This window comes from Carya illinoinensis, chromosome 16 (assembly GCF_018687715.1).
Source record: "Carya illinoinensis cultivar Pawnee chromosome 16, C.illinoinensisPawnee_v1, whole genome shotgun sequence".
In the NCBI taxonomy this organism is placed as follows: Eukaryota; Viridiplantae; Streptophyta; class Magnoliopsida; order Fagales; family Juglandaceae; genus Carya; species Carya illinoinensis.
The window spans coordinates 21,198,692-21,210,703 of NC_056767.1; the positions used below are offsets into that span (position 1 = coordinate 21,198,692).

Sequence of the window (12,012 nt, forward strand, 5' to 3'; positions counted from 1 at the left end):
GGAGTTTTCAATGGTTATGTAGAAGATCAAAAGGTGTGGGGAGAGGCTTCAGTATTGGAACAAGCAAAATTTTGGCCATGTAAAGAAACAGATTACTAGAGCTCGTGACAGACTTCATCTTCTGTATTAGGTTGATCCCGATTGTTTGAGGGCTAATGATCATAGACAAGCAAATGTTGAGATGCAAAAGACAAAGGTTAAAAGCTTTATGGTTAAAAGAGGGAGATCAAAGTAGAAGATTTTTCCATAGAAAAGCATCCAAAATGTAGAAAAGAAATTTTGTCAAAGGGGTTAAGGAAAACAATAATGTTTGGCACATGGGGGAGGGAAGGGATAGAGTTATTTTAGAGTACTTTCAAACCATCTTTACTGCTACAGATCAACAAGGTGATGTGGGTTTCTTGGATGGGCTCCAAGGTTGTGTAACAACTGAGATGAATGAGAGTTTGCTTCAGAATTATAATGCTGAGGAGGTTATCAAGCTCTTAATCAAATGGATCCCTCCAAGGCTCTTGGACCAGATGGCATGCCTCCTTTATTCTATCAGAAATACTGGTATGTGGTTGGTAGAGATGTCTCTGAGGCTGTGTTGAAAGCTCTAAATGAGGGGGTATTTCCATCTGCCTTAAACCATACCTAACTTATTTTGATCTCAAAGAAGAATAAACCAAAAGTAGTGGTAGATTACAGACCAATTAGTCTTTACAATATAGCCTATAAGTTAATTGCTAAATTACTACTAATAGACTCAAAAGAGTTCTTGCATAGATAATTTCCATGGCTCTGTCAGCTTTTGTGCCAGGGAGGTTAATATCAGATAATGTTTTAGTTGCTTACGAACTAATACATTATCTGAGACAGAAGAGGCATGGAAAGAAAGGGTACATGTCTTTCAAATTATACATGAGTAAAGCATATGATCGAGGGGAATGGGGCTTTCTTGACATTATTATGGAAAAAATGGGATTTGAGGAGAAGTGGAGGAAGATGGAACCCTAGAGGGACCTATCATGCCTTCAAGAGGATTAAGACAAGGGGATCCTCTATCCCCTTATCTTTTTCTTTTATGTACTGAGGGTTTGGTTGCTTTGTTAAAACAAGCAGAGGAGAATAAGCTGGTGAAAGGCATCAAAATCTATAGAGGTAGCCCAAGGATCAACCATCTCCTGTTTGCATATGACAGTTTATTCTTTTGCAGGGTGTCTATACAAGCAAATGAAAATATCCATCAATTCCTCAAGATGTATGAAGATGCCTTAGGCCAAAGTGAATAGGGAAAAGACTGCTATGGTGTTTAGTGCAAATGTTGATCCTCAATTGAAGCAAAATATCATGGCCTTTTGGGGAGTATAGCAAATTCAGCATTTTGAAAAGTACCTTGGACTTCCATCAGTGGTAGGCAGATCAAAGAACAAGACTTTTATGGATATCAAGACCAAAGTTTGGAAGAAATTGCAAGGGTGGAAGGAAAGGTTACTATCTCAAGGTGGCAAGGAAGTCCTGATAAAGGCAGTGGCTTTATTAATCCCTACATACTTGATGAGTGCTTCAAACTGCTTGGGAGTTTATGTAGGGATTTGGAAAATATGATGGCTAAGTTTGTTGGGGCCAAAGAAAGGAAGAGAATAAAATAAGATGGGTGAGTTGGTTTAAGATGTGTGTAGCCAAGTCTTATGGGTATGGGTTTTAAAGACCTACAAAGTTTCAATATGGCATCATTGGCTAAACAGGCTTGGAGAATTATGAATGAGACATCATCTTTTTTGCACAAAGCGTACAAATCAAAGTATTTTCCCAACTCATATTTTCAGAATGCTCAATTGGGAAATGCACTTTCATATGCCTAGAGAGAAATCTAGGAGTTCAAAGGTTTTTTGCTACAAGGTTGGAAATGGCGTGTAGGCAATGGAAAGTCTACAAACATCTGGCCAAATTTCTGGCTGCCTAGTCAAAGACTTGTCTTTATGGTTCATGATCAGGATAGACTACAAAGTTACCAAACAATTGCCCACCTCATTGATGAAGACACTAACTAGTGGGATGATGAGCTATTAAGAAGCCTTATGACCCCTCGAGGCTTGCAACTGTGTATTTAGATGGGTTTTGGTGATCTAATTATGGAATCTGATTCTTTGTTAAGTGTTAATACTATATTAGCAAAAGGGGATTCAATGTCTTCACTAGGTAATCTGATTTTCTCAATCCAAGATCTACTCAAACAAATGCCAAAGTTGCAAATTCAACATGCCAGTAGAGTTTCTAATGCTGCAACTAATGCAATAGCAAAATATGCATGGTTTGTAGAGAGTTTGACAGTTTGGAGGGATTTAGTTCCCAATTATGTTTCCCAAATTGTTTGGCATCAAGCCTAGTTGTAACTCTTTATGATGGTGTTATTGCAATGACGATGATTATGTTATTATAAAAAAAAAGTTTTATTATAGAAATTTATTGAAAGATATTCAAATATTTTAAAAATAAATATTATTTGAGTCTGTTAATTATCATTTTCAAAAGATGAAAAATCTACCTATACTCATGTGATGGAAAATTTAAGCCCTTCTAGTTACCCTGCGAAGTCCGATCAGGCGTAGTGTGATGGGACTTGTACTTACGATGCTGCTTCATGATTTGGGCTTTGCCCCTTCAGATTCTGTGTCAGAGGCGTCGTTCCACTTTCGCGCCTCTTCACCTCCCTCATTTTCATATTTGACACGTTTCCTCCCTTTGAGTCGTGCCTTGTCACATTGTATAGCCCTTCTTTAGTGAGTGCTCCCCTCCACTCCAACTCTGTTGAATATTTTTCTTCTTCTCTAGGTTGCCTCTTTCTCATTGCATTCTCTACCTCCTATTACCTTCGTCTCGCTCTCCTTGCACTCGTTATGGGGTCTCAAAAATCTTCTTGCCCAACTACTTCGCAAGGGGGTGGTAGATCTTCGCGACCCCACTATTCTTCTGCCAACTATTAAGGACATGTTTCATATACCTGCTCACTCTATGACTTGCAACTAAGGGAGAGAAAAAGTCGAGAGCATATAGAAAATGTAGGTTTGGGCTGGTCCTCTCAGTGATGGCAAGGTAGCAGTAGTACTGTGGAATAGAGGGCCATCAAATGCTAGGATTTTTGCTAATTGATCTGACATTGGCCTTAAATCAACAACAGTGATTAGTGCACGTGATTTATGGGAGGTAGGAAACATATAATTCACCCACATATTGTTACATATAACATCCAAGAAAAAGGGATTTGTCATCTGTAGTCTTGAATAGTGTAATCAAGAGTTTGTTTGATGAATTGTGGAGCAATCAATAGAGACATTAGTGGACGGACAACTCTATGCCGATCTTAAGTCTCATGCTTCTCGAATGTACGTTTTAACTCCCCAATAAAGCTATGATTGTCCAAGAGAACTGAAGGCTTCGCAGTTTGCATTCAATAATATTTGAACAAGATTTGTAATTTCCATTTTTTTTTTTGTATGGCCCGGTAAATTCAATTACACATAGTGGAGCTTTCCATTTCGAAGCACCTATAAAACATAGTTTTGTACCCTCCAACTACTTATTAACATCTAACGATTCTTCAATTTAAAAATATACTAGACTACAATTTTAGAGATCTACTCCTTCCCTTCCTCTCATAAAAAACCAAGGACTCTAGATCTGATTTTTGCCAAAGGCGTTCTCCTCCTCCTACCTCTCTTTTCCCTCCTTCCTCCATCTACCCACCTTGTTTGTCAAGATAAATTTTTTTTATTAGTTTTATTTTGCTTCATTCAAGGCTGAAAAAGATAGATCTATAGCTTTTCGGGTAACGTCTGAGAGACACATGCGGTACAAGCAGACTCCCAAGCTGCAAATCGTTCAGAAGAAAGTGATGGTTTTGCAAAAATCACCACTTGTAGTCCTCATGCGCTGCCCACATCTGCATGTTGTCCTCCCTTTAAGTAGCTCTTCTCACCACACACGTCAGATCACCGAACTCGTCACCATCATATCTTTCAGATCTAACCTTTGTGGTTGAAAATTGATAAGCATATTGTCTTCACGTGCTATCACAGATTTTGAAGTCTACTGGAATTGGTCCAAATTGTAATCCAATTTTTTTTTAGATCTATCTTATTACTTTCATTTTTGGTTTCCTTATTGTTAATTAAAATAAAAAAAGAGTTCATCTCTTAGAATTTTGTTTGTAGAGGTCGAGTTATCTCTTTCTATGAATAGTGAGATTGGGTCTCTATTTAGGCAGAGAGTGCTATCTCTTAGATGTTTGTCTATAAAGAGTATCAAAGTAATGAAGACTAGACCAGTCATAAAATCAAATAATGTATTGGAGGAGCTCCAAGTGCATTATTTTGGTTTATGATATCATGTTTGATATGGAGACATCTTAGAATGTATCCGATTATAGATATAAATTTCTTGATGAATAAATGACGATAGTTTTCCTTAAAAAAATATATATTAGACTACGTAAAATTATAATAGAAACTCTAAAATATGAAGTTTGAATCCAAAAACCACTAATACTAATTAATTTTAAGATTGTCTCTAACCATTACTTCAAACGTCTCTCGGGGTGGTAGTAATAATCAGTCTCTACTAGTAGTGGCTACCATGCCAAAAAATGGTTGGAATAACCATTAAAAAAAATTAATTTAGCCATTGCTTGTGGTGGCAACTGACACCAACCACATAATAGTGGCCTAAGCTCAACCTAGGTGCCCAATCTAGTAAATCGATGGCGCTTGATCATCTAACAAGTTGGGGATGAATTGAAGCTTGTTGGAGAAAGAAAGAAATAATGAGGGATTCTTAAGAAGGTGAATGGATGACAACATTGTTGGTTATCATTCTTGAAGAAAAAAAAAAGGATTAAAGTGCGTGAACAGTTACAGATGGTGTGTGTCATGTCTCAGACGTATAGGGAACTTAAATTTACAAAAGCTCGTATCCTAGTTAGCTTAAACCCCCAGCAGGGTATCATTCTTGGGGTTGCCATCTGTCTAGAGCTAGCAGGGTAGAAGGAAAGTACTAGCTAGTGAATTTTCAACGCACAAGCACGATAGAAATTAGCAAGATAACTAGAAGGGATATTTAGGGCCTCGAAGAAGTAAGCCCACATATTAAAGGGGCCAAATCTGAGGCACTAGGGGCTGAACTATGAGCCTAAGAGTTGGTCTTATTAATATGTATTGTAGATAATGGGAATACATAATACATCCGACTGATTAGGAAAGTGATCACTCACATTTACACAAAAAGCTTTTGGGATAAACTTTGGAGATTAGTCGTTATCACCGTCATCACGCTCTTTTAAATAACACCTGAAGCTAACACATTGACTACATCAATTCATATACTTATATTGAGACCCATTCTCTCTAACTTAGATATTGGAGTTCCAAAGGCATCCTATACACCCCTCTCATTTCATTATAGGTTATCCGTACTGTTGGTGGCGTGAAACACATTTTTAACAAGCTGCAATGTGTTTGCTTTGAAAAACAACCATATTTCTTCTATACCATAGGTTGAATGCTATAGTAAAGGAATCAACATGAAAAATAATTTTTTATATTTTCTTGTATAAATAAACTAATTCTTTTGTTTTGTCACTTGCAAATCTAGTTTAAAAGCTGACCCATGCATTTAAGTTATTGAGTTAGATATTCAAAAATGGGAAATGATATTCCACCTATAAATCTTATCGAGGATTTGTACTAAATCTATTTTTTAGGTTAAGAATTTTTTTTAATGAATTTGTAATTTTTTTTATTTATTTAAATGTTTAAGAGGGTTTAAACAATATTTGAAAATTTTAAAAAAATTTCCACTAGTTTAATGTAGTACGTCAGATTGTAAATTAAGCTATTTTTATTATAAAATAAATATAACGTATCAGATAAAATTATATCAATTTTTACATTTACTTTTATAAAATCTTTTTATAACTATCAGACTTATGATCGTATAGGAAAATTGACCAATGAGTGCTGATCTGGTTGCCAATCTTTACTGGTTAGGACATTTTTATTGAGATTTGTCCAAATAAGTAGTAAATCTCATTAAAAAAAAATGTTTATGATCGAGGTATACGAGATTAATATTTATTTTTGGGATTTCGTGAAATGCATGATAAATGAGAAACAATTAAGTAAACATGATCATGTTCACAAATGGTCCAGATAAAGAAATAGAAACAATTGCTAAGCCTAAGATGATGCTGACCCCGAAGGATGAAATTACAGCCAAAAGTACAAGGTCTTCCAGGTCGAGAGCCCGCAATACCAAGAATAATCAGCTTGCTTGAATTAACAGCTGCCATAGATGATAACCCTACATCTCTCTTGTTCTTACATATGGGCTGGTTTTAATTTAGAGATGAGATGAGATGATTTTAAATAAAATATAAAAGTTGAATAAAATATTTATTATTGTTTTGAGATTTGAAAAAGTTAAATTGAGATTTAAAAAAGTTGAATTATTTATTATATTTTGTGTGAAAATTTAAAAAATTTATAATGATAAGATGAAACGTTTTCCAAATCCAAATAAGGCCATAATATAGTTTTCCAAATCCAAATAAGGCCATAATATAGTTTTCAAAATTCAAATAAGACCATAATATACCAACAAAGACTTCCACGAATAAGCTATCTAAGAAATAGTTGGTTTACTCGATAATGCTATGAAAGAAAACTTACAAATTAATATAACTCAAAATTATAATTGTAAAGTTTTTTAACAATTATGCTAGGTACAAGCGGGATGGGCAAGCGGCGGGTAAACGATTGCGTACGTGGAATAAAAAAATGAAAACCAAAAGACAAGAAAACAAAAAGGAAGAGCAGAGCAAAGTAGTAGAGTAAAGTTTCTTCTTCAGCGAGAAGACCACCAAATATAAAGCAAATCTCTCTTTTCTCTTTCTCCTGGAAAATCTCTCTCTTTCTCCCTCTTTTTTCTTCCAATTCTATCTTTTGGGTTGCACTAGTTTTGTGTTTTTTGACTCAGGAATTTTGAATAAATCCATCCTTTTCTTCTTCTTCTTTTTTTTCTTTTTTTTTTTTTCAGTGTTAGTTATGCAGTTTGATATCTCCCTCATGTTTTTGGGTTTACTTGTGAAACAAAATTTCAAGTTTTTCCTTTTTAATGCTATTTTAACTCCATACCAGAATGCGAAGAAAATGGTTATGAATGTGAAATCTCTCCCTTTTTTTTTCCTGTATTTCTCTTGCTTTTAATTCTGGAATAGGCACTTAACTAAAGAATTCAATGGGACTGAGGTAAGGATAGCTTTATTTCAAATGAATCCATTAGGTTCTCTCGGATCTGATGGATTCTCCGCAATATTTTATCAAAACCATTGGGACATAGTGGGAGAAGACATAACTTGAGCTGCCCTTGACATCCTAAACCTTGAACGTGACTTGACCTGTATCAATGAGACTTATATAGTTATGATTCCTAAGGTCAAAAATCCTCAATTAGTCACTGAATTTAGGCTAATATCTTTATGCAATGTCATATAAAAAATAGTGTCAACAGTCCTAGCCATCAGACTGGAAACAATATTGCCTTAAATCATATCTCTCACTCAAAGTGCCTTGGTACTAGGCAGATTAATAATAGATAATGTAATTGTGGCTTTTGAGGCCATGCATGCCATGAGAACTAAAGGAAAAGGACAACAGGAATACATGTCTTTGAAGTTTGACATGAGCAAAATATATGATAAGGTGGAGTGAAACTTCTTGAAAGTCGCAATGAAAAAGATGGGTTTTAACCCAAGATGGTTTGAATTGGTAATGAAGTGTGTTTCAACTGTCTTACTCCCTACTTATCAATGGAGCTCCTCAATCATGGTTTCAAACTACTAGGGGAATAAGACAGGAAGATCCCTTATCTCCCTATCTATTTATCCTGGTAGCAGAAGCTTTGAGCTGCCTCTTGTACCAAGCTAAAGCCTTAAAGCAAATTCACAGATAGGAGTAAGTTGTGCATTAATCAGTTGCTTTTTGCAGATGACAGCTTATTTGAAATAGGCTTTGGATAGAAACTCAATAAGGAGAAAACTTCAATATTCTTCGGTGCAAATACTAAGAAGATGACTAAAGATCATATACTTGACATGAAAGGCCTTAGAGCTACTCAAAGCCATGAAAATACTTTGGCTTGTCTACCTTTATAGGCAAATCACAGTGTCAGGCTTTCAAAGGAATCTTGGGTAGAGTAAGAGGTAGAGTGAGCAATTGGAAAAACAAACTCCTATCATAGGCGGGAAAAGCAGTATTACTCAAGGCCATTATTTAAGCACTACCAACATATTATATAGGGGTATTTAAACTGCCAAAGACACTTTCTTCAAGAACTGAATAAAGTTATGAGAAACTTTTGGTGGGCCAACAACAAATAGAAAGAAAGACACACTGGGTATCATGGAACCAAATGGTAAAGGCAAAAAGTGCAGGAGGAATGAGATTCAAAGACTTCGAATGTTTCAACAGTACATTGTTAGCCAAACAAGTATGAAGGATCATGCAATAGCCTCAATCACTAGAATCACAGGTCCTTAAAGAGAAATATTTCAACAAAATGGATTTCTTGAAAGCAAAAGTAGGGTCTAGATCATCATTCATATGGAGAAGCATTTGCTTAGCTAGACACCTAATTGGAAAGGGATCAGCTTGGAGGATTGTCAATGGCTAGAGCACATACATTTGGCAGCATAGGTGGCTTCCAAGTCCATCATCATACAAGGTCCAATCTACAAGTCAGGTGTTGTCGAGGAAGGCTAAAGTAGCAAATCTTATCAACCATTCAGAAAAACAATGGAATAAGGACTTGATAAGGGAAGTATTTGAGGAAAATGAGGCTGAAACTATTCTTAAAATCCCAATTAGCTCCTTTGGTGCAAATTAATTTGGCTAGGAAAAAAAAAATGGAGCCTTCAATGTGAAAAGTGCATATCATCTTCAAATGGAGCTGAAAACTATGAGTGAAGGTCAACCATCATCTTCAATTACTAAGAATGCAGATTGGACCAACTGTTGGAAGCTTAAAATCTCGAATGCAGCTAAGAACATCATGTGGAGAGCCTGCCTTGAGTCATTACCCACAAGAATGAACCTGGCCAAAATGAAAATTTTTGAATCTCCTAAGTGCCCTATATGCAGAAAAAAGGAAGAAAATGTGGCAAATATTCTATGGAATTGTCCCTCATCAATGGATGTGTGGAGTCATGCTTCATTTGGTCTACAAAAATGTTCTATCAAGTCAAAAAGTCTTAGTGAATCCGTTGAGGCACTAATGTCAAAATGTGATCAAGATACAATGACACTATTTGCAATAATAGCAAGAAACATTTGGTATAGAAGGAATCCGTTTGTTTTGGAAAACTCATTTATTCACCCAAATACTTTAGCCAAGATAGCAAGGAAATCTTTTGAAGAATTTAAAGCTGCACATAAAAAACCAACAACACAGAATCGAAGGATTGTAGAGATAAATAATAGATGGCAATCTCCACCTTTAGGGGTTATCAAAATTAACTGGGATGCAAGTTTGAGTGAAGGAAGAGGAAGAGTAGGCTTTGGTCTAGTGGCTCGGGATCATGAAGGCAGAGTGTTGGCTACCAAAAAATTCTCAAAACCAAGTCTAATGGATCCTCTAAAGGGAATAGAACAACAACTAGATAAATGGGACAGAGTGGGAATGATCATTAGTGATACAAAAACTAGGCTTTCATCTTTAGCTAGTTGGAGGGTGTCTCATGTCAAAAGATTAGGCAATGTTTATGTCCATAATCTTGCCAAAGAGGCAATCCCAATTCCAAATGATGTAGTAAAAAATGGTTATCTGTTCAGACAACTTATCACTTGTAACCCCTTGTTAAGTTAATGATAGTTGATGTTTTTTTTTTTTTTCAAAAAAAGTAAAGAAAATAGGCCACTATTCTATGTTATGCATTCATAAAGAAACCCAAGACTTAGGAATTGGAGTAGACTTAGTCCAGGTTCAAGCTAAGACCCAGGCCCATAGGTATACAAAACACAACGTTAACAATTAGAATATTATTATTTTAAGATTTGAAAAAATTAAATTATTTATTATATTTTATATAGAAATTTTAAAAAGTTATAATAATGAGATGAAATGCTTTCACTATCTAAATGGGTTTTAATTTTGCAATTAATCCAGCTTGACTTTTACTTTCAGTTGATCAATAATGTGTGTGATCCACTAGTCAGTGCACATCATTCTCAATATAAATGAAGGTACACGCATTACATAAAGAAAATAGGCCACTATTCCATATTACGTGTTAGCAAAGAAATCCAATGACTTTAGAATTAGGGTTGACTTAGGTTGGTTTGGATAGTAAAATGAGATGAGATGATTTTAGATAAAATTTTAAAGTTAAATAAATTATTATTAGTGTTAAGGGGTTTTTCTCCTAGGTCCAAAAGACCTAGAGGTGGAGCCCAATACCCAGAGGCTTGTGCCCTGCATTGAGCCACTTGGTGGCCCACCCAAGGGCTCTCGAACCATCTACCACGGCAAAAAGAATTTACTATCCTGGGAGCACAAGAAAGCTACCACGACAAAAAGAGAAGAAAAACAAGCCATCTTGACAGGAATGAATCCTAAGATGAAATAGAGGATCACGCCGCATTAAATGCACTTACCAAAAAACCATGCTGCATTAAATGATATGTTTAATAAGATTCCTTAGATATATACTTTGAAGTTTTTGAATTATTTTCTTTCATTTTTTTTTTTCATATAGCCTAACCTAAGCCACATACAATATTTTTTTGACCGTTCTGATCCGAAGTAAGCCTGTAGAAAGAATGATTGAATTCTCATTTGTTAATGTTCTTATCATAAGATCAATACTTATTTGTTGTTTATTCATAATTATCTAAATCTCCATGTGATTATGTACTCTACTTGTTAACTCCAAAGTGAAAGCCCTTATACAAAACACTATTATACATGTAAGTTATAGAGTTGAACTTTTTCTTGAGACTTTCTTGATGTTGCATATGTCAAGGTTAGTGGTAAGATGGTTATGCCTTGGGGAACACACACACGCTTTGTGAATTACTATAGGTGGATTGATCTATGGGTTGATTACCTCTCTACGGGGTACCAAAGGGATAGGTGTAATGTCGAAAGCTAGTTTATCTCTCCCACGGTGGAGTACGGGCCATCATTTAGCTGCTGAACATTTACATTTCTCGTGAGCTTCGACAGACGGGAGCGGGTACAGTCGTAAACTGCCTAAATAGACTACGTCTACGTATGGGTCAACAGGCAGGTTTAGCCCTCCAGTGGCCCAACCTCCCCAGCAGAGGAGAGCGGGTTAGGCCTTGAGGCTTCTTAAATGAGTTACCCCATCCTGCCACGATGAAGAGTGGATACAGTGCTAGCCTGAACATGACTTACCTTCCCTGTGACACCAATGGAAGGTATGGGTCCAGTCGCTGATTTGAAATATTGCATATTTTTATACATTTAGAATCAATATATTTTAATTCTTTCATTACATTATTATTAGTTTTAGATAAAATAATGATTAAGATGCATAAATCTGAGTTGTGATTTAAATTGATAAACAACATGAATTTTGCTTAATATCATAACTTGCAAGTTAATTAGACAATGTTCCTTTACATATATAACATATTTTTAATATTATATTCTTTGTTTTTATTTTATTTTATTTCTAATTATTTTTTATTTTTATATAGGCTAAGAAATGGTTTTTCATTTATAAAAGGGAATTGCATGCATACGGACTGAAGTGCTTTTGGTTTATCAAATTAATTCAAGCCGCATGGATTGAAGGGGACCACACAGAACCATATAAAAGGGAGACTTTTGAGTTGCACGTATTATTTTAATTTCCTTGGAGAGCATTAGGGCGCCACACATAGCTATTTTGGCCTTTTCACGCCGCACAGGAGAAAAAAAATTGCTTCTTTTAGTTTCTGATTCAATTCACGC

The 12,012-nt window shown here is 35.5% G+C and overlaps 1 protein-coding gene across 3 annotated transcripts in view; it reads left to right on the forward strand.

Annotated features, from left to right (window-relative positions):
- LOC122299426 (alpha-galactosidase-like) overlaps positions 1-12,012 on the forward strand; it is a 47,980-nt gene that overhangs the window by 17,082 nt on the left and 18,886 nt on the right. The window contains exon 14 of one of the 3 annotated variants that reach the window (XM_043109701.1): positions 3,049-3,155. The exons of the other annotated variants lie outside the window; for them this stretch is intronic. Within the exon in view, the coding sequence (XP_042965635.1) occupies positions 3,049-3,135 (87 nt within the window). The 3' untranslated portion in view covers positions 3,136-3,155. Of the gene's footprint in view, positions 1-3,048; positions 3,156-12,012 lie in introns of those variants that run through there. 3 annotated transcript variants of the gene reach the window in all.